Source organism: Typopeltis vanoorti, chromosome 13, assembly GCF_054136105.1.
Source record: "Typopeltis vanoorti isolate ZY-2024b chromosome 13, IOZ_Tvanoo_1.0, whole genome shotgun sequence".
Classification (NCBI taxonomy): domain Eukaryota; kingdom Metazoa; phylum Arthropoda; class Arachnida; order Uropygi; family Thelyphonidae; genus Typopeltis; species Typopeltis vanoorti.
The window spans coordinates 75901082-75924979 of record NC_143561.1 but is presented as its reverse complement, the minus strand read 5'-3'; the positions used below and the strand labels follow the sequence as shown (position 1 = coordinate 75924979).

Here is a 23898-nt window from a genome sequence, read left to right as displayed (position 1 = left end):
AGAAAATGAATTTGAGATACATTACGAATAGACAAACGAATTTTCTGAAGTTTTTGGAAGAAGTCTACATATGGTTTCTTCATAAATATTTCTAGCTTCTGAAAAAACTCTCCATAAATACACTGGTAGCTAGTGTCAAAAGAAACTTTCTCTGAGAAATTATATTACAAAATAAGTTTACTCATTAACCTTGGATTTTTTAAATTTATTTATTTATTTTTTAACAATTGAGTATGGCCTATTATCCAATGGAATCACTTCATCAATAATGTAATACAAAGATTTTGACTGCTTGTCATTTACATACTATTTTTATCTTTAAGTAACCTTCATTGTTTTGGTAGATTTACTTCAGATTTTGATTGCTTACTTATTCTTGCAGTGTGGTTTAATATTCCAGTTTCACTGTTTTCTTTTATTTTTATATTTTTATAATAGATGTGCACAAATGTGCACATCTATTATAAAAATCAAGTGGATATTAGATCCAGCATTATTTTAAAGCCGAATGTAGAAACTATGAAAGTTTCGTAAAAAATAAGTTGACCAGAGAGCTTATGGGAATATGTCCTCTGGCATTTGTGAGTTGCCCTAGCATGGATCGCCTCAGAAAACATGCATGCAGCCCAGGCATCCATATATTTGCTTTCTAATTTGGTCCATTTTTTAAGGTTTCACTGGCATCACAGCTATTTCAAACATTTCTCATCAGAGACCAGGCAGAAACCTTAAGAGAGCAAAACTCTCTCTTTCAATACAATTCGATTTTTGCATCGCTGAACTGAAGCCTTTTGGCTTAAAAATAAGTGAACCGAGAAGTGAATTCTCGGTTCACTTATTTTTAAACCTCTCCAGCATTTCAAGTTCCTTAGTATTGAAAGAGAGTTTTGCTCTCTTAAGGTTTCTGCCTTGTCTGTTAAAAAAAACCCAACTAGTTTGAAACAGCTGTCAGGCCAGTGAAACCTTAAAAAAAAAAAAAAATGGACCAAATTAGAAAGCAAATATGGACACCTGGGCAGCGTGCATGTTTCCGAAGGTGATCTGTGCTAGGAATGACTCATAGGTGCTGGCAGGCGTATTCCCGTAAGCTCTCTGGTCAACTGATTTTTATGTAACTTTCCTAGTTTCTACATTCGGCTTTGAAATAATGCTGGATCTAACATCCACTTGATTTTTATAATTTTAGCATCACTGAACTGAAGCCTTCTGGCTCTTTATTTTAGTAGGGGTAATCATATATGTGTGCTTCCTTTCTTTTGCAACAATCAGATATTCTGTTGTTTCATATTTAACATTTTCAAATTTTGAAACTTCAAAATCATAAAACTTTGAAATGTTGCTTTTTCTTTCCTTCTTTTTTTTTTTTTTTTTTTTAATTCATGGCCAAAACTGTTTTTTAATATTTTAAGACAAATTTTAATACTTTGAAGCAACATTTACAGCCACATAATATGAACTGAAATAAAAACACCAAAGTAAGTGCCTGTAGCAAATGCAACAAGGATTTGTATTGCAGTCAAGATGAGGAGAGGTTGTTCCCAATTTGCTGCATTTGTTAAGATGCATGTAATGGTTATTTGTCTACTTCAGCCCGCCAAATACCAAAGCATTTTTTTTTTGTTGTTGTTGTTTTTTTTGATTCAGCTGAAACCAAATATATGGTGCAGTTCTACTCCATAAATGATGCTGCACACAATTTTCAGAGATTATTTATATAATAATAATAATATATATATATAAATATATAAAAAAAAGAAATGCAAAATATCATGAGACCCAGTCTTTTTTTTTTTTTTTGAAGGCACACAACGTTACAGTATACTCTCACCTTTATAATGGTGACAAATAACATTAGATAGGGCACCCTCGGTGGACATCTGTTAGTGGCCTAGCATGTAAACTGGGATCTTGAAGTATTAGTGGTGCCCATATCTTGGGAAGTTCATTGCAACCACATTTATTTAAATTAGGCTGATTTCAGAGAGCAGCTGCTGATTCCAGAAACAGCCTTTCTCTTCTAAATTTAATGCAATGGAGCATGACAGTCTTTTTTAATTGATTCTATGAGCTGTATCCAAAGCATGGTTTGCAAAGCCCGACTGACCATAGTCATGACTGCAGATGCGCTCCTAATGTTCTTCTGTTGATACTTGCTGATCCCATTGTGTTCACAGTAGGCCAACCCGCAGGAACAGGGTACCCCATACAGTCCCGAGAGAAGAGGGAGCTGATTTTCAATCTCAGTGACTGAAGTGACAATATTTCATCTCAGCGACTGAGATTAAATAATGGAAGAATTAAATATTAGTTTTAATCCTTTCTCAGTGCTGTTTGCTGCATTATGTCTCTAACATGAGTTTCTCCCAGCACTTAAGCCTTAACACACAGCTGATGAGATCTATATGCTTTCAATACAGATTGAAGATAATTATTTAATACAGTGTATTAACAAATTAAAGATACCAAGAAATTATATACTTGGTTTAATCCATTATCTGTGTCTAAGCAATATATTGAAACATATTTGCAAGTGTGCATTTTTATTGAGAAGTAACAAAAATTAACCAAATTAACCAAAAATTTCAGGACTGAGCAACTAGTGACAAAGATATAACTTCTCATCACTTGCCTTAGTATCCCATAATACAAAGCACATCTCCTTGCAGACATGTATAATGCTATGCATTAAGGAAAGGGTCATTGCCTAGACTGGTTTTGACGTTTATTGAGGTCTCATCAGTGGGACCCAGAGGTAGTGATACTAAGGTGGAAGTAATGGAGAAGTCATATTTTCCTATATGAATTGCCAAAAGGTGTCACACCTTATTATTAAAATACTCTGGATTAGAGATAGATAGTTGTGATCAATACACTGTGGTTGAAACCACAGTGTATTGATCACAACTATCTATCGACTTTCATTATACTGTGAGATGGTTATTCCAAGAATTCCCTGAAACTCTGTTTCAAGCCAGCTACAAAATAACTTTCCTACAACAAATGGCTCATGTTAATTAAGTTGTTGTTGTAGCGAGGTAACTGCATTTCTAAGATGTGAATTTTTGTATCCAGATTACTTATGCAATGCATAGAAGTTTACACTATTTTACCCTCTGTGAAATATATTTGCAATTGTGCATTTTTATTGAGAAGTAACAAAAATTAACCAAATGTTGGTAAATCTGCCCTTGAATCCTTAAGATACGACTAAAATCCATATATCCAATAAAGTCTTAAACATGATTTGAAGTTCTTCCAAAAATATCATTTAAAAGTAGAACTGTATTTTCTGATATTTCTCTGAAATACTTTTGAAGCTGATATTTTAATGTTGTAGTTCATGTGACTACAATCATACACAGTACAATTAAGAACTACTGAAAATCCATAATTTTGTAAAGCAAAATTATGGATTTTCAAAAGTCCTGAATCACTGAAACATGAAGAGTTTAAATATAATGCTGTAATAAATTAAGAATCCCTTCATGTGAAACATTACTATTACTATTATTACGGGCAACTCCAGGGAGTCATTAGACTCATCGAGGGAGGCCCCAAATCATATTCATCAAAACTATTCGACATTCATACAGTATCTATCATACCTCGCCTTAAACTCATTCACTGTCACAGCATCCACCACAGACTCAGGAAGCGCATTCCACTCATTCACTACTCTAAAAATAAAGAACCCAGTTCTAACACCTTTACTAACCACACTTTTGCCAGTTTCCATGGATGTCCCCTAGTCCTCCCACAACCAGCCCTGTTCTCAAAAATATCTTCTGAATTAATTTTATAGAAGCCCTTCAGTAATTTGAATGTCTCAATCATATCTCCCTCCTCCGCCTATCAACCAATTTTTGCAACCCACAAATCCTCAACCTGTTCTCATACGGTTCATTCCACAGACCTGCTATCATCTTGGTCACTCGCCTCTGGATCCTCTCCACCTCCTCCCCATCAAGAAGAAACCTAGGTGACCAAATCTGAGCACAGTAGTCGAGATGGGGTCTTATCAAGGCTCGATACAGAGGAACAATAACCTGCTTGTCTCTGCTTGTCAACGTATTCTTCAGCAACCAAGTGATTTGATGAGCTGATTTGGCCACTTTTGCAATGTGTCCCCTAAATTTCAATTCCTTATCCACCAACACTCCTAAATCTCGTGCCTCATCAATTTCCTGGAGCACGGTTCCACCAATGCAGTAAACTGCCGCCAATCTTTTCACTCCAAAATGCATAACCTTACATTTTGCCACATTAAACTGACATCCATTCTCCTTAGCCCAGACCTCCAATCTATCCAAATCATCCTGCAAAATTTTGACGTCATCTGCATTCACTATTGCCCTACCCAACTTCGCATCATCCGCAAACAAATAAACTGTTCCTCTCAGATCCTTTCCTATATCATTTATGAACAAATTAAACAGCAGTGGTCCAAGAACAGATCCTTGTGGCACACCACTAGTCACAGGCCATCTTGTGGACTCTACTCCTGAGTAAACCACTCTCTGATATCTCTCTGTCAACCACCCTCCTATCCATCTCACCAACCCTATGTCCATTCCCATATGCTGCAATTTACTGATTAGAATTCCATGTGGTATCCTGTCAAAGGCCTTAGCAAGGTCCAGTAGAATCACTGTAAACCCATTACCCTTATCCAGTTCAGTCGTCGCTGTGTTATAATACGTGAGCAAGTTACTGAGGCATGACCTACCCTTCACAAAACCATGCTGTCCCCGATACAGTATTCCATTTTCTTCTATCCAATCTTGTATTTTCCTCTTGACTATTTTCTCTAAGACCTTGATAATGATTCCTGTTATGCTGATTGGCCGGTAATTTTCAACAGCAGCCTTGGAACCACCTTTGTGCAGTGGAACTACTTTCCCCTCTTTCCACCCCCTTGGGACTGACCCAGTCCTGAGGTTCAAATTAAACAAAATGGTCAAGGACACTGACAATTCTTTGGCCGCTTCACGTACGACACGAGCTGGTATACCATCCAATCCTACGGATGTATTGACATTGAGGTTCTGTAATAGACTAGTTACATCTACTTCATTCATCACAATTCAAGTATAAGCTGTTGGTTCTTCCATTCCTGCAAAGTCACCACCTGGATGATATACTCTTGCAAAGTGCTCACTCAGTAATTCCACAATATTGACTGATTCGGTTACATCCCTACCCTCAGCATTTTTTAAGATCATTCTACCATGAGCATTTTTCCTTTTACTTGCAACATATTGAAAAAATTGTTTGGGATTCTCTTTAGCCTGCGTGGCCAATTTCCTTTCGTAATCTGTTTTTGCTTTTCTTACCACCCTTGTTACCATCCTGGCCTGAGCTTTATACTGTTCCTGCACCTGATGGTCACCCTTCTCCTTAAATTCCCTCCACAACTGTTTCTTTTTTTGCAGCTCAAGCTTAATAGTGTTATTCATCCATTTAACCCCTACTTGATTTATTATTCGGACTCTTGGTATAAAGTCAACCATTGCCTCCTGTAAACCGTTCTTAACCACCTCCCATGCACTATCAACATCCAGCCCTTGCAGTTTTACATGCCATGGCATTGAGCCAAGCACACACCTAAGCTTGTCATACTTACCAGCCTGGTAATTCCACATGTACCCTGTCTTAATTGTAAATTCCACTCCTTTAGCCACCTCCCAAATCATGACCTTATGGTCACTCTCACCAATTGGTGGCAACATGGTCATGTTCGTTACAGCCACATTCTCAGTTGCAATTACTAGGTCCAGCACTCTCTGCCCCCTGGTATTTTCCAATACGTGTTGCCGTAGATAGTTGTCCCTTAATAACCGCATAAAATCCAATTCCTTCCTCCCATGTGCCCTCTCCTCTTTCCAGTCAATGTTACCATAATTGAAATCACCCATAATAATTACCCTCCTTCCACTCATTTCTTCTATTTGCTTATGCATACTATCCCCACCATCCACTCCATCACCCGGTCTATAGCAGCACCCAATTGTATATTTTGTTCTGCTAGATTCTATCTCACACCAAACAGCCTCAAATGTGCTTTTTTCCCCATCCTGGAGTTCAACTTCTATACTCCTTGGCTGAAGCTCATCAGCTATCATCAATAACACTCCTCCCCCCTTTTTATTCACCCTGTCACTCCTGAACACGCTATACCCGTCGCATTCAATCCCACTAGCTTTATCATCTTCTGTCAGCCATGTTTCACTAATACCGACAACCTGTGGCCTGGAAGTGCCAACCATGGCCAAAATCTCTACCTTCTTGTTCCTAATACTCCTGGCATTAGTGTACATGAATCGCAGAAGCCCATTTGTCCCATCCCTACTTTGATGCCTTATACTAACTATCCCATTCTGATTTGTTGTCCGTCGTACTCGCTCGGGCATAATATACTCATTCATACACTTAACAGCCCCCCTAAAGTCTGCATATCTACTCCCCCCTCTTAATAAATCTAGTTTCCCTGAGTCTGTACATCCACTTCCACATCATTCATCAACACTCTTTCAAGTCTCCGTACACCAACTCCATTCAAATGTAACCCATCCATCTTATATAAGTCCTTTCGCCCATCGAACTCATTCCACACATCCACAAATTCCACACCTCTCCATGCATAATCCACGCATAAAGTCATTGGCAATTATGGCCCTCCTTCTAAACACTTCGCTGTCATACCGCGGTAAGATACTCACCATCCTAACTCTCTCACTCTTCTCTTTTGCTACCTCAAACAACTCCTTCACATCCTCTATCATTTTCATTTTGTCCTCTCTCAAATTATTCGTTCCTGCCACGATTATCATCTCTTTCACCCTCTGTTTTTGCAGTCGAATAGATTCCCTGACGTCCTTTATGTTTGCACCCGGCTGGTACGACTTCGTTAAACTCTCAATTATTACGCCTCTTAATAGCGAATCCCCATACAGCACTCGCTCCTTCATTTTATTGACGTTTACGAACATTCTATTATTTGCCGTCACAGACTTCCGCCAGTTATTTGTCGGTATGTTCAACACACATTTTTCCATACGCTCCAGTTGTCTTTTAGCTCTGTGTATCGCACCATTCAAATGGGCAATTTCACTACTCGCATTTATCTCACCATTTGCATTATCGATCAAATCATCCATTCTTTCTGTGTTTCTACCTTCATTTACACTTTCAGCGATGCTCTCACACCTATCTGGCACTACCACGCAATTCTCTAGCACACCGCCATTTTCTACATTCTGACTATTGTTAATGATATCACTCTCAACACACGAAATACGCTTGAAGTCCTCATTCTCTTTACACTTTCTACACATATTAACTCCACTATCACTTTCTAACCAGACTCCCACCGCTCTTCTCAAGGCATACATCTCACAGACAGCACATTGCATAAATTCGTTTACATCAAAACTCTTAAACAAACATGGCGACCTGGCCGCCATTTTTTTCTTTATCGGTGCCATGTGTACGCTATCTTTTCTTAAAAATAATAATTAAAATAACAGAAAACACGCAAAAATTGCACAGACACACCAAGAAACAAAAAGCAAACAATACTACTTAAAATTCTAGTAAAATATCTAATATTAACACAAAATACTACTAATCTTTTCAGGAGCTCTCGACAAGCCGACGATCTAATCAGTGCGACACCAAGCGGCTATGATCTTGGACCTGCTATCATCTTGGTCACTCGCCTCTGGATCCTCTCCACCTCCTCCCCATCAAGAAGAAACCTAGGTGAAACCAAATCTGAGCACAGTAGTCGAGATGGGGTCTTATCAAGGCTCGATACAGAGGAACAATAACCTGCTTGTCTCTGCTTGTCAACGTATTCTTCAGCAACCAAGTGATTTGATGAGCTGATTTGGCCACTTTTGCAATGTGTCCCCTAAATTTCAATTCCTTATCCACCAACACTCCTAAATCTCGTGCCTCATCAATTTCCTGGAGCACGTTATGAAGGGATTCTTAATTTATCTCATCAGTGGGTCTGGCTCCCACTGATGAGACCTCAATAAAGGTCAAAACCAGTCTGGGCAGTGACCCTTTACTTAATGCATAGCATTATACATGCCCACAAGGAGATGTGCTTTTCATAATGACATACTAAGGCAAGTGATGAAAAGTTATACCACCTTTGCATGAGTTGCCCCAAGGTGGTGCATTGTATAAGTTGCTGGTTATTAGCATTGTTGAAAGATAAGTCATTCTTTCTTAATTTAGTTAATATTATTATTATTTTTATTATTCAAGCCTCCATGGAGTCAAAAGACTCATCGCGGGAGGTAATAATATGGTTAATTCATTCTAGTTTTTTTGTTTTATATGAGTGTGTGTAGGCTTAGGCTGAGTTATTTTATTTTAAGAAAAGCTTGTATTTCTGTTTAAATTCAATATTAGTGGTATGGTGACAATCCATGGCAGAACAATGGTGGCAAAGATGTCATTGTGAGGCGAATTAAATTTGCAGGATTTTGTTCAGTGCAGTGTCTCCATGAGATGTACTCATTACAATTGCTGAAGGATTTATGGAAAATAAGAAAAACTTGTAAGCAAGTGTATATTAAGTGTTTTCAGAGTGAGTACCCGTAGGCAGAGAATGAAGCAACAGTTATTAGAGTAGACAGAATTAATGTTGAATATGTGATGGTGGAAGTTCAGGAGAACAAAGTGAGCTTCAATCAGAAAATAGCATGTTTACTATTTCCTGATTGACATCCTGATCAACAAAGCATGAAACTGAAAATTGTAGAAACATCAAGAGATTAGCAGGGCTAAGAAGAGAATGAAGCAGGAGATCTGAAGTAAGATTTTTTTCACTTAATGAAAGTGAAAAAAATCTCATTTCCCTAATCTCCCACAGTATACCTCTCTTTACTGAGTATATAACAAACTACCATTATGATGTATGATAGAGTGCATGTAATGATTTTATTATTCAGTAACAAAGTTACCAGTGGAAGAAATCTTATGTTCCATGAAAGTTACCTATGGATATTAATTTAAATCACTGGAGGTGATTTTAATTATGAGCATACATTATTATTTTGTTTTCAAATAATATAACAACATTCTGTATTACATCCTATGTTATATTACAATTTCTAGTTTTATAAAAGAAAAACTAATGTTAAATGTAAATATATATTCAAATTGAGCAACATCCTCAGTACTGATAAAATAGGGCATATCCTGGCCCTTCCCTTAATGCATAGCATTATACATGTCTGCAAGGAGATGTGCTGTGCATTATGGGAGATACTGAGACAAGGAGTGATGAGAGCTTGGTACACCTTTACCATGAGTTGCTTCACCATGAGATGCTTTACCATGAGATACTTCAGGCATAAACTTTGTTTGCTTACACTTGGGTAAAGGATTAAACTAAATTTATTATAGTCTAACCAAGTGGGGGGAAAAAACTTCCAACATCTTTCTCAGAATCCAGAATATTTTAATAATAAGGTGGTACACCTTTGGGCAACTCATACAGGTAAATATGACTTCTCCGTTGCTTCTGGGTCTGGCTCCCACTGACGAGACCTCGATAAAGGTCGAAACTGGTCTGGGTAGTGGTCCTTCCCTTAATGCATAGCATTATACATGTCAGTAAGGAGATGTGCTGTGCATTATGGGAGATACTGAGACAAGGAGCGATGAGAGCTTGGCCCACCTTTACCACAAGTTGCCTCAGTCCTGAAGATACTTCAGGCCAAACTTTGTTTGCTTACACTTGGGTAAAGGAATAAACTAAATTTATCATAGGGCATATCCTGTATTAATTCTCAGAAGAAAGATCTAACTTCACTTCCCCTTACTTGTGATTATGCCCAATTCAGTAAACAAAATGAGATGTCTCTTCTTAAGCTAAATTATATCTGTAACCTTTTCTGGAAAAAACCTATTATATTTCTTCTTCAGCCTCCAACTGCTAACTTTATATAAATCCCAAATAGCCAAACTTTGGAAGATTTAAGATTTTTAACACATTCATTTGGGGTAATAATAATTCACACTACTTATAGAACCTTAAGGTCAACAAACAGCTGAGATGTGCTTTCATAACTACAATTTTAGAATAAAGGGGGTTATAGTTTTATGTCTAAATATTTATTTCCATATGTAAACTGCATGTGTTGCCATGGCCACTATGCATATTTTGTGGGATAGAAACTTGTGATTTCAGGAAGAAAATCCCTGTCAACTTCAAGAGACTAGCCAACTCATTTTCAAATGAAAGTGCTGATAAAGGTTCCTCACGTGTCCGACAGGATTCAAACATGGTCTTTGAACCTGAGGTTTCATCAAAACCACCTGATATGGAGGCATCACACATTTTGGGGGATGGTTACTGAAAACATTCACAAAATTCCATATAGATATCATCCAATTGCTGTCACAAGTGTTATGTTTCTATCCTATGTCTCCTTTTCATGGACAATGATCTTCTGAAGCGTGCACCATCAATTCTCCATTTTCTGTTTTTTTTTTTTTTTTCTTTCATTCCATCTACTGTTCTTCAAAACAACTTCTCTCTCATGAGACATTTCACAAAAACTACAGCCTCTATCTGCTCAAGAAACATTAATTGATTCCTACTTTCTTCTTAAACTCTTACTTTCACAGACACAGTACTATATACACTTTTGTATCTACTGTTCATTACATGTTAACACTAGGAGTCACCTATTATAAAAATATTCAGCTTTACTTATGAATTCTAAAAAACCTTTATGGTAACATATGATATATGAATATATAAAGATGAGTTACTTACATATATCATATTAATAATAATAATAATTTGTATTACTTAAAGGACCACAATCCACCTGGAGTGGCTTTTATAAATATAGTTATAGGATGTAGTGGTTAGTGGTTAGTCTTGTGCCTAAATTACACATTTTTGAGAGTAAATTGGGCATTTCTGGTCACTGGTTTGCTTGTCTACAGATGAAAAACCTGAGTTTCCAGCTGTGTGTGGGGGGGGGGCTGCCACCTGTATCAGATCAGCTAACTCACCTTCAATTGAAAAGCAATGATAAAAGATTACTGCATTTTAAGTGGGGATTCATATCCAGTTCTAACCAAGAGGTTTTGTTGAAACCAACTGAGTTACAGAGACCCTATGTAGTCATCATTAGCCATTCATATACCCCCCCCCCCAACAGTTGTGCAACAAAAACAGCTCTATGGACACAAAACAAATAAAAAAAAAACACCTTGAGGGTCATCTATCTATACGAAATATATGATAGATGAGGAACACAAGCAAGACAAAGCACAAGGATGAAAACGCTATACGGAAAATAGATTTCAAAAAGTCTGTTCATCGAAAGTGAATATAATTATCAGACAGATTTCCCATATAGGGAGAAGGCGAGGCCATTTTCTAGCCCTATCTAACTTTTGGAGACTGAGTGGGCAGTTCAATCTCCAGCCAATCAGAGATAGCTGGCCCAAGGCTATCACTAATTAATCAGCATGCTGTGAAGAAGGCAGCTAGTAAGTGCTGCCATCTGGTGGTCCATAAGCCTAACACAATATTTTTAATGTCTGAAAATAGTATGGGTTCGACGACCAATTTTCTTGAGTTTACGGGAGAAAAAACCCGCTAGCCCATGCCAGAGATCGACTAACTCTGGAACCGGTCGAGACAAGGCTTAGAAAAAGTTCTTCTAGTCAGCGACTAGATTCGAACGCCTTTCGTCGTGCGGTCAAGTGCTGTAGAGTGCAAACGCCACTTCTACTGAGCTACACACAAAAAACATAGTTTTGAAATTTGCATGGAAGTACTGAAATTATGCATTATTTCATTCTCTGAACCGGTTAGTACATGAAAAGAAAAAATTATGCTGTGATGTAGACTGGGAGGAAGAGATGCCATTTTATACATATGAACAGCTTTGCAAAAGTTTTCTGAGTAAAGACATGTAAAATGAATCCATAATAAATCTGGAAAAAAACATTTTTACATACATCCATTTAAAATATAAGTTTCTGTTAAACACTTGATTTTTTAAATTGCATAATTTACATGATTAGTCAGCTCACTGCAACTTAACTGCATACTAAAAAGCAGATCCGTACTCTACACAGGAATAATTTCTATAGGTTAACCAATGAACATATTACATTACATCTGAAACCAATAAGCTTGGCCATAACAGAAAGGAGTATTTATTCTTAAAATCTGCCACAACTCTGACTTCATGTTAATTGACTAGAATTAAACCATCTAATCTTCAGACATGAATTTTATTTAATTTCCAATAGATCGCTCAAAGGTCAAAGCCAAATAACTGCAAGAAAACTCCACATTATTTTTCAGCAATGTGGAGAATCGAATGGGACTTCTGACCTAATGTCCAATCCTCGCCTTCATGTGATGAATTCCTTTAGTAGGTATCTACTGAGTACTGAATGAATGAGGACTCAGCCAACCAAACTGTACTCTTTATTGGCTTAAACTACAAATGAATATGATGGTACATGTGTCACGATATTTCATATCAGCTGGGACATCACCAATTAAACAAGGTCCCCGCTGTTTGTGTCAGGAATCAAGGCAAACAGCGAAAAGTCAGCTACTGGAACAAGCTCCAACTAAACATCTAGAAGAAGAATAAACCCATCAGTCAGAAGAACTGAAGATAGAAACATCAGTATAAGGAGTATTAATGGAAATGAAATTGAACTTGCAGTAGAATTGGAAAAGTACCACGTGGACATAATTTACATGACTGAAACAAAGAAGAACAAAAGTAGGTGAGATCTTCGTAAATAATAAGTACAGGATGTTATATTCAGCCAATAATGATCAGGGAAAGGAAGGAGTAGCAATAACATTCAACACCAAACAAGAAGTTAAACTCCTTGATTGGACGGCAGTTTCAAATAGAGTGATGTGGGCATGCTTCACTATGAAAATGAAAATGGGCAATGAAACTTATATGTGCCTATCGTCCCACAGATGGTAGACAAGTGGTTAATGTATCTGCTCTCCAGCAAAGAGGCTGCAGGTTCGAATCCCGCCAAGGGCATGGATGTTTGTGATTGCCTTACTAACCAGTTACCATATGCATTGTTGTGACCTGAGTCCTGGCACAGTATGATCCTTGTTGTCTTTGTTCCATTAAAAAAACAAAAAAAATCAAATTGAATCTAAAGAAGAAGTGGAAGAATTTTTGGAGTCATTAGAAGAGGCAATTGACATAAAGAAAATGGTATAAGTAGTCCTTGTAAGAGATCTAAACAGAAGAGTAGGAAATGAATCCCACAAGGCATATAGGAATTTTTGGAAAATCTGGAGAAAAGGGCAAAGCTAATAATAAAAGTAATAATAACATTTGATGGATTTCTGCTCAGGACATGGACTAGTCATTACCAACATATGTTCCAACATAAAGATGTGCACAAGTTCATGTGGACTTGAGGAGACAATGAGGAGACTCATTGACTACATCATTCTTGATAGTGATATCTTCATGCTGGTTCAAGATACAAGAGTGTACAGAGGATATGAAATTGGAAGTGACCATTACTTAGCAACAAAGAGGATAAAAATTGATATTACATCAAAAAGAACAGTATGTATGAAAGTTTTAAAAAGAATTAAAGATGAGCAGCTTTTATAGGTAAACTGTAGACTCGAATATACAAACATTACTGAAGAAAAATTGAAGCAGTTTGAAAACAAGAACCAAACCATGTTGTCTCAATGGCAAAGCTTGTAGCATTTCCACAGACAATCACAAACATCCATGCCCACAGCAGGATTCATATCTGCAGCCTTTTGGCTGGATTGAGCATACGCTAACCACTTGGCCAACCAGGTCGGCTGGTTGGCCAAGTGGCAAAATGTTCTAGAGTCTGTTGAAATCACTAATCCTTAGAAATGGAGGAAAGAGTACTGTAAAAGGACTCTACCATATGCTATCTACCGTTTACCACCACCACTAGTATTTATACAGACAATCATAAACATCCATGCCCATAGAGGGATTCAAACCCACAGCGTTTCGGCTGGAGAGCGAATACACTAACCTCTTGGTCAACCAGGCCAGCAAAAAGGCTTAGTAAAAGTTCCTCTAGTAGGTGACTAGAATTGAAATTACGACGCTCTCTTCAGGTAATTTAGCACCATGAAATGCACGTGTCATCTCCACTGAACTCCATATGCGCTTAAGATGATAAAGTTGACAAAAAAAAGATGATGAAGGTGACGTGAAAACTGAAGGATATCCTAGATGTCTGGAGTAATTACTTTGAAAGATTGTTAAACAAACCAAACATACTAGAAAATTTCAAGAGTAATGCATTTTCAATGCATTACTAATCCATTATTCTTGTTTAAATCCTGAGGCAAGACGTGTAACAGACGTATTCCCGAATGCTGCCTTTCATTCATGATATACTGCAAACTCTCTCACACAGGCCAATACATACATAAAAATTCATTCCATCATCCAACACAAAAACTAGGGGGGTCATCAGCATCCTCAAGCATAGAGCCGTAACAATTTGCTCCAATGAGCAGGTGCTGAACAAAGAATATGAAATTATTAGCCAAACATTTATAAAAAAAATGGCTACAACAAAAAAAAAACACTTCACAAGATTCTCCACAATAACACCATTGAAAGCGAAAAAAAAAAAAAAAAAAGATTACAAGAATGCCATAGTCATACCATACATTAGGGGAATATCAGAAAAAATAAACAGAACACTACATAAATACATTAAGGCAACCCTCAAACCTTCTGTAAAATTAAGAAGTCTACTCAGCTCATCCAAAGATCCCCTTCCCTTCCTTGTCCACCCCAGGGGTTTATAAAATTCAGTGCACCTGCAACCTACCCTACATATGGGGAAACAGGGCACAACATCCCAATAAGAAAAGGCAAATATAAATGGCACATTAAATTCCTCCACTATGTTAAAACAGGCCTATCAGACCATGCACTTCAAACATATCACAGAATTAAATGGACAGGCACCAAGTCACTACAATGCACCTAAACCTGGTTTTAAAGGAAGTCCAAGGAAGCTTGTGAGATGCTGAAACCTCATTCAAATCTAAATAAGACTGATGGATTAGTAATGCCAAGATTCTGGAGGACCCATATGAAACCTATATAGCATCCAGAACATGATGGCAGAACCCCAACGCAAGAAAACCTTAATATAAGAGGACTGCAGAAATGTGTTAAATGTAGTTCCACTATAAAATTAAACTCGATGTAGGTTGGAAATACCAAAGCACTTTACATCGATTTTTACAGAGGTCAAGTCTCATGAGATTGTTACAAAAATAACCTTATTTGTCTCTATATATTTTATGCTAAATATTAATGTAAATAACCCTATGGGAATTGACTGTACTTACTGCTTTAACAAAAATTTCACAATGTAAAAAACAAAGGTAGCGCTTTGCTACCGGAACTTTGTATAATAGCTATGTATAAGGGCACAAGAAAGTTGTTTACGAGCTAACAAGAGTTGCGCAACATTCAGACAAGTTTCCGCTGCCCAACAAGATAGGATTAAAGGAGTGCACAGAGAAGAAAGAACGGGTCAGTCTTAACAGAAGATCAAGGAGTCGTGCCAAATTCTTCGGGGGTTACAACCCTTGGTGCAAGGTCCTGGAGAAAGTGAAGTAAAAAGGGACTGAGCCGAACATCGGTAGGGGCAGTTAGCGTTATCGGAGTCGGCAGTTAGAGGCAGAAGTTCCAGAAGTACGATCCATAGGACATAACATCCAGGAATGGCGAGAGAACAGCCAATGTAAATACCCGAGGCAGTGTCATTCGGATGTCTTTTTGTCACGGGAGGTCAACCAAAGCCAAAAGCCGCAGAGCAATCTTCAAGCCCGTATGCTGAAACCTCTTGCCTGAGCTTTTTGAGTACTGGAAAATTGCAGTCCAAAGACCGCCAATATCCCGACAAAACGCCCCCTGAAGCAAGACTCTCCAGAAAGCCAAAGGCCCGAGATGAAAGGAAAGGCAAAGGGACTTTAGTGCAGGACCTTTGGATGAGTGTATGCGACACATAGCCTCTATAAGTTTGTTCCACCTTTTGTTGCACATTCCTTTTGTAATCTAGGAGATATGTTATAGATGGACTGATAAGAAATACTAATAAGAAGTATTTATAAGAGACTCCTCTGAATTGTTATTAACTGGAATATAATTTGTGAGATAACTTGGCATAACTGGCTAACCTCCTCGTGAGTAAGTTAATTTCAGTAATTTGATTTAATAAGCAGAGAAGTAATTGAGTAATCATATTGTATAGTCATTTAGTACTGAAAAGGGAGAGTTTGTTTCTTTATGCTAAAAGTCTAATGGTTAGATAACTATAATAATAAAGATATTACAATAGCGCATTCGACATCATATGTTACAGTGTCATGTAGCGACACTGTGTTACAGTGTCGCTACATGACAGCACCATGTGTTTTCCTGATGATAACATCAATACATACGTTGAAACGTTGAGTGTATTTTCTTAATTATAAGTAATTACTCCATCATATATGTTTTAGTCTATAAATTTTTCACTATTAACTCTGATGATGTGATAACATACTTGTGAAATAAGTGTTTTTGTACCAAACACACTTCAATTTGTGTTTAATCAGTTCATTATAGTTTTTATTTATGTTAGTATTAATTAATGTTCCATAATAAATCAAGTATAATACTTGATTAAACATTTAATAATTTAATGTTTAAAAAATTTCTCTGAGAGCTACTGCAATTAAAATACATCTAATGCTTTAATTTGCACTACCGGAGGATATCATATCAAGTTTGGTGGAAGCTACAGCTTTAAAAACTTTTGAGATGGCTCAGAACAAAAGATCAGTAAGAAACTTTTTTTTTTTTTTTAAAATAATGAAACCTGTGGTGCGATCATAATTAAAAGAAACACACGTATTAACCACAGTGAAAAATAATAATTTAATAAGCAAGACAGATGGGAAAATTAATTGGATGTCGGTTTAATGCAGAAAAATGTAAGGTCTTGAGGTTTCGGACACATTGATGGGATGCTGCATACTTTATTGGAGGAGCTATACTAGAGGAAGTAGGGGAGACAAGAGATCTGGGGTTGATTTAGGGGACATATTGCAAAGGTGGTGAAGGTAACACAAAGGATTGCTGCAATAGTGAGAAGGACTATTGCAGCAATTTCCATTGTATAAGACTCTGATCAGACCACACTTAGACTATTGTTCTCAGATTTGGTACCCAGGATTCGAAGGGGATAAATTAACTGTGGAAAGGGTACAAAGGCAGATAACAAAGATGGTTTCAGGACTGTACAATGTTAGTTATGAGGATCGGCTGAGGTAATGTGGACTGCAGAGTTTGGTGGATAGGAGGAGGAGGAGAGGTGATATGATTGAGACTTTTTAACTGTTGAGAGGTGGTCACAGGGTTGACACTGGGGAGTTCTTTTGGTTGGCTGAACAGCAGGAAGGAGTGATGACAAGGGGCCATCCCTGGAAGTTACAAAAGGAAATTGTGAGTAAGAGGGTGAGGAGTGGTTTCTTTGCATGGAGGGTGGTTGAACCATGGAATGCATTGCCTGATAGAGTGGTGAGAGCGAGAACAGTCAATGAGTTTAAGGAATGGTATGATAGACTTAGTGTTTCCTAGGAGGGACCTCCCACGATGAGTCTTGAGTATAGACTTTGTTTTTCTTAGGAAGGACCTCCCGTGATGAGTCTTTTGACTCCATGGAGGCCTGAATAATAATAATAAAATCTCAGTGTACTCTGTCTTACTTTTCTAATAACATTTAAATCAAACTAATAGTTTTGTTATTCATAATATCAGATGCTTCTTCAGATGCATAATATCATGCATATTAACTAGTAAAGGTTACACAGAAAAGTATCAAATATGGTTGGAAGATTTCATTCTAATTGTGATTTATATTATATATTCAGAAAGACTGGATATCATGGCTAAGGCTTTTACAAACTCCCTGCAGTGACTTATACCAGGGAAATAATAAAAAACAAGGTTTCCTCATATGCAGACCCATCCCATCTTCCCTTTCATGTTAGGCTAGATTTCCTGTCATGGGCAGTAACTTGGCTTCTTAGGATGCTTATAATAGGGTGTTTAATCCTATGTGCATTGTTTGTTGTGTTTGTAAATTGTGTATGTTGTTTTACTGGTCAGTCTGCCAGTTTTTGCCACATGAAAAGCCTAAGTTTCCAGGAAGAACACAAAAAAAAAACTAGGTTAGCTAGTCTCTGTATGAGACTAGCTAATCTAGATCTTTCCAACCAACAGGCACCGTACAAACTAACTAAACTATGGGGTACACTATTATGCATAGTTTTTGAACAATTATTCAACAAATGGCATAAGATGAAAGCATACTGTTATGGCACAAGCTCAATAATGTTTCCAAGTAGAACACATGATGAACATAGTGATGTTTGGTGGAATAGCATTCTAGTAAGGGACTGTTTTGAGATTCTCCCTATGCCAATACATGGCAAGGCTTATTATGAATTCTAGATTATCCTGCTTTTCTTGCATCAATGTTTTCAGATTTCACTCCATGAAATCTGAATGATCATATTCTTGAAGTGAATTATCACTTCAAGGAAAGGAATGGCATACCATTCCTAAGCCAATGACGATATATAAGCATTTCTGTTGAGTGTATACATCCTACAGAAACATTGTAGCCATCAAAGTTCATGTTTGTCAGACTGTGTTTTCAACATTTTAAGATAATCTGTAACTTATTAAAATAATCTAAAATGAATAAAAATACTCACATTTAAAAATATAGCATTTGAATCAATACTTTCAATATCTTCAATCAAAACAATATCAGGTTGTTCCAATTTCAAATTTATTATAGTTGAAGAATCAACTTCTTTAGGCATGGTTTCATTAGCAGAAGTCTCTGCTATTGTTGAGAGCTGTTGAGATTTGTCTATACAAAACAGCAAAAAGCATTAGTTTTATATAAGAATTTGCTCAATATATAATTATTCTGGAATAAAAGAAATATTTATAGTGAACGAACCACAAAGTTATTAAATGTAAATTAACTATAATAAATTAATGGAATAATATTTAGTGATTCTGAAAAACTATTGTTTTAATGAACTGACTGCTATGACAAACATCATTATAATAAAAAAACTGAAAAAAAAAGAGAAACTTACCTTATTAATTTTAAAATAAAAGATATCATAATAAGAATGGATCAATAAGATCAAATGAATCAAAGGTTTTTTTGCATCCTAAACTAGATTTAAACACAGGTCTTTTCAACTAAAGTCACTAGCTAGACCAGTGTTTCTCAAACTTTTTTTGACTACGGAACACTTCACAAATCCTGAAATTTTGACGGAACACCTTGGTTATTTTGTAATGTATAAATTAATAATTAATTGGTAATTTAGCTGATTTTTTATTATTAATCAATAATTGATAATTAATTGTTGCTTAATAATTAATTAAACATCAATAGAACCATCATTAAATTAATTTGTGCTGACAAATTAATTTAAAAATTACAAATTCCAGAACTTGCGGAACACCTATTCTCCTCCTGCGGAACACTGGTTAAGAACCACTGAGCTAGACCATAACATATTTTATGAGAAAATAAGCTGATGAGAAAGCATCGACATCTGCTGTTCTGGTTCTGTCACAAGTGTCAATATTTTGAATACTTATCAATGTCTTTCTACAATTCTTTGAGATATTTTGCAACATTAAATTAACAACCATTATCCTTAGCCTACACAGTTGTTATCAGCAAACAACCAAATATCCCTCTCCCCTTAAATCACTCCTTATATCATTAATATATAAATTAAAGAATAGTGACCCTAGTAGAGAGTTCAAAAGCACTCCGCTAGTATTCCTCATTCACCCAAATTCCACTCTGCCACATACCACTTATTTTGTCTGGCTGTAAATGAGCCACCCCTAAAACATGGCATCAGCTTCACATCCATTTCAATTTGCATTAAATTGTAATAGTTTTTTCCTCATGCAGTATTCTGTTCAATGCCTTTGCAGAGTCCAGTAGTATCCTCATATAACCATTTCCTTTATCCAAATTCTACAACCACTTTATTATAAAATATGAATATTTGTTGAAAGTTTTTCCACTTGGTTATACTATAAATTAAAGATGCCAAGAAATTATATTCTTGGTTTAATCCTTTATCCAAGTGTAAGCAAAGTTGGCATGTGAAGTAACTTCACGACTGGGCAACTTGTATATAAAGGCTAATGACTTCACATCACTTGCCTTATTATCCCACTGATGAGACCTCAATAAAGGTTGAAACTAGTCTGGTAGTGACCCTTCCCATAATGCAAAGAATTATACATGTCCATAAGGATATGTGCTTTGCATTATGAGATAGGACATACTTCAACATTGTGCACATTCTTTAAAAATATGTGATGATATGTCATCCATTCTCATAGCCTTATTAATATCTAACCAAATCAACACTTGATACACCTCTGAATCTTTCACTTCCAATCCTCATAATACTTGTCTCCCTTCTACGTGTTGCATGGCATTATTTACACCAATATAATATATGCTGATAAAGTGGTCATTCAACAATTCCACTATATTCTTTGCAATCCCTCTGCTGTCATGACTATCCACCAGTGTCAACCTGCCATAATTATTTTCTTTTAGCTTACCATATAGCAGAAGAATTTCCTTGAATTTACTTTGGCCTGACTAGCCAATCTCCTCTCATAACTATAAATTCGCATATATGCCACAATAATTAACTTTTTAATAATATGTAAATATTTCATCTTAAGTATCATAAGACATCATCGGTACAGTTATTAAACAACAATACAAATTACATTAAAAAAAAATGCATTAGTGTGCATGCATACATTGGAATCCCTCAACAGCAGCGTGTTTAAAGACTAAATACTATTGGCTGTAATTAAATTAAATTAATATAATAATGAAAATCTCCTCTCATATTACATCTTTTCCTCCTTCACCATGCTCGTTACCTTCCTAGCCTGTAATTTATACTCTTCACAGATTTGATTGCCACTAACTGTCTTGTACCTTCTTCAGAACTTTTTTTTTTCAACAAAGATTGCTTGATTTCACTGTTCATACATTGCACTCCTATTCTGTTTACTTTATTAACTCTTGGTATGAGCCTCTGTAGCTCAGTCAGTACAGACAAAGCCCTTTGGTCAGAAAGAGACTGGGTTCAATTGACATCTATGATGTAAGGAACCTTTATCTGGTCTCTTTCAACGAAAGGTCAGTTAGCCAGTCTCACATTGAGGTACTGTCCGACCACAGATCTGAGACCCTCAGTTGGCTCAGTGTCAAGAAGAGTCAATTCATGTTGAAGGGAAGAAATGAATAAGGTGATGTACAAATTTGTTACCAACACATGAAATCACATGCAGAAACGTAAAAGTTTTCAACTCTTACACAATCAAAATAGTTGCCATTTTAAAAACTTCAATGTTCATAAAAGAAAAGTTAATTTTCCGACATGTAACAATAAACAACTCATCCCACAAGATGGATTAATTACCTTATTATCAGAATGGATTCACCTTCTTCTGACATGTGCAGAAGTGTCGAAGGGGTTTGCATCTGTGGGCATACAGTAGAGGGTTTTCCCACCAGGAAACTCAGGTTTTTCGTCCCTCAGAAGAGGCAAACTGCCCCATGAACACACATGGATCTACAGTCAAAAAATACATACTTAGAAACCCTCATTGGAGGACACAACCTCAACCAGTCCTAAGGGACAGATGAGGTAAAACCAGGGGGGACCCCCCCCACACACGACAACTCTTGGTATGCAGCTATACATTGCTTGTGTCAGATACTGCCTTATGAATTTCCATGCACTGTTAACATCTTTTCTGCACAACTCATCAAACCAACATATTGATGCAAGTTGACTACAGAGCTTCTCATAATCACCCACTTTATAATGGATGATTATGTATCCTTTTTTTTTTGGTAGAAACCTTTTCTTGTTTAGGCATTTTCCAAACGAGTACCTTTGATCACGCTCACCAACCAGCAGCAGTGTTAATAAATCATTAACAACTACATCTTGTGAACTTATCACCAAATCCAAAACACTAAAGCCTTGTTTCTATCACATGCTGCTTAAGATATTTATCCATCAGAAATTCAACAAACTATCTATGGATATTAAAGTATCTGAGAGAAGCCACTTCTCCCTCTTCTCTTCCATCCTCAAGATGGGTTGAGTCTCATGCAGATAAGAGCTTTCCACCATTCTCTGTCCAAAGAAAGCTCTTTAATATACCAACAGCTTTGAAAGTCCAATGCAATTCTAAGGACTTTATGGCATGTTAATCTTGGTCTTTACCTGTGTCTGATTCCCTCATAGCGACTTCAAATACCTGGCAAGGAAGCCTGTCCATTTGCACAATATGACCAAATCATCAAAAGCATCAACTAAAAAGTTGATGCTTTTTAGCTATGCTAAGAATTGTTGAGTTCTTCTTCTTCAACCTTTTGGTTCTGTCCGCTACTGGACAAAGGTCTCCCCCACGGTTTTCCACACCACTTGGTTTTCTGCCTCTCTCATCTATCTCACTCCTGCAACTTGTTTAAGTTCATCCCTCCACCTTCTTGGTCTTCCTCTTCATCTTGCTCCATCCATTGGTCTCCACTCTGTTATTTTTCTAGTCCATCTCCTGTCATTGCATTTGGCAATATGGCCAGCCCATCTCCACTCAGCCTGTTTAATGTATTTTACAATATCAGTGACACCTGTTTGAGATCTTATCCAGGTATTTGTCTTCCTATCTCTTAATGTTATTTTTAAAATACTTCTCTCCATGCGATGTTGTGTTGTTCTCAGCTTTTTGTTTAAGGCTTCTGTTAAAGTTCATGTTTCTTCCCCATATGTTAGGACAGGAAGTATGCACTGGTCGAAAGCTTTACTCATAGGGATATCACTTCTGAATATGTCTCTCATTTTCCCATCTATCCATCCAAGGTGAATTCTTCGTTCAATCTCTTTTCTTTGGCAATCCCCAATACACAGGAGATAACTTGCTCTATTTCATGGTTTTCAACTTTGACAGTTCTTTGGTTTATGTATTTAGTCATCATTATTTTTGTGTTTTTGTCTATTTTTTTTTAATCCAATTACTCTGGAGGATTCATTTAACTGATTAGTCTTTCTTCTAGATCTTCAAGATTATCTGATATTGGGATAACATGATCTGCAAATTTCAGATGATGCAGCCTTTCTCCATTTGTGTTTATTCCTTTTGTTTCCCAATCAAGGCTTCTAAAGACTTCTTCTAATGCAGCTGTAAATAGTTTGGGAGATATATAGTATCACCTTGCCGGATGCCTTTTTGTATTGGAAACTTTTCAATGTTTTTATATAATTTAAATACAGAAGTTGCATTATTGTAAATATGTTTCAGTGTTTCAATATATGGTTTCTCAGTTCCCTGGGTTTCAAGAGCAGTATTTAGTATTGCAGATGTTTTAACTGAATCAAATGCTTTTTCGTAGTCTATACAGGCCAGACATAAGGGTTTATTGTATTCAATTGATTTTTCAATGAGCTGCTTAATGTGTGAATATGGTCCAAAGTATTGTAATTCTTCCTAAATCCAGCTTGTTCACAGGATTGCATTCCCTCAAGTTTAAATTTTATTTTATTATTAATAATTTCTATTTATAAATAACAAAACTTATATATGTGAAAACTTTATATATGGTAGGGAACAGGCTTATAGGTCTGTAGTTTTTAATATTCTTCCTTGTCAGCCTTTTTAAAAATTATTATTAGGAGTGAATTGTTGCAATTTT

The 23898-nt window shown here is 36.6% G+C and overlaps 1 protein-coding gene across 2 annotated transcripts in view; it reads right to left on the bottom strand.

Annotated features, from left to right (window-relative positions):
- Positions 1-18969, bottom strand: part of LOC150100293 (intermembrane lipid transfer protein Vps13-like) — a 654685-nt gene extending 635716 nt beyond the window's left edge. For both annotated transcript variants that reach the window (XM_090402852.1, XM_090402853.1), the window contains exon 1: positions 18833-18969. In XM_090402852.1, coding sequence (XP_090258978.1) covers positions 18833-18943 — 111 coding nt within the window. In that variant the 5' untranslated portion in view covers positions 18944-18969. The remainder of the gene's footprint in view (positions 1-18832) is intronic.
- Positions 18970-23898: the final 4929 nt, after the last annotated feature.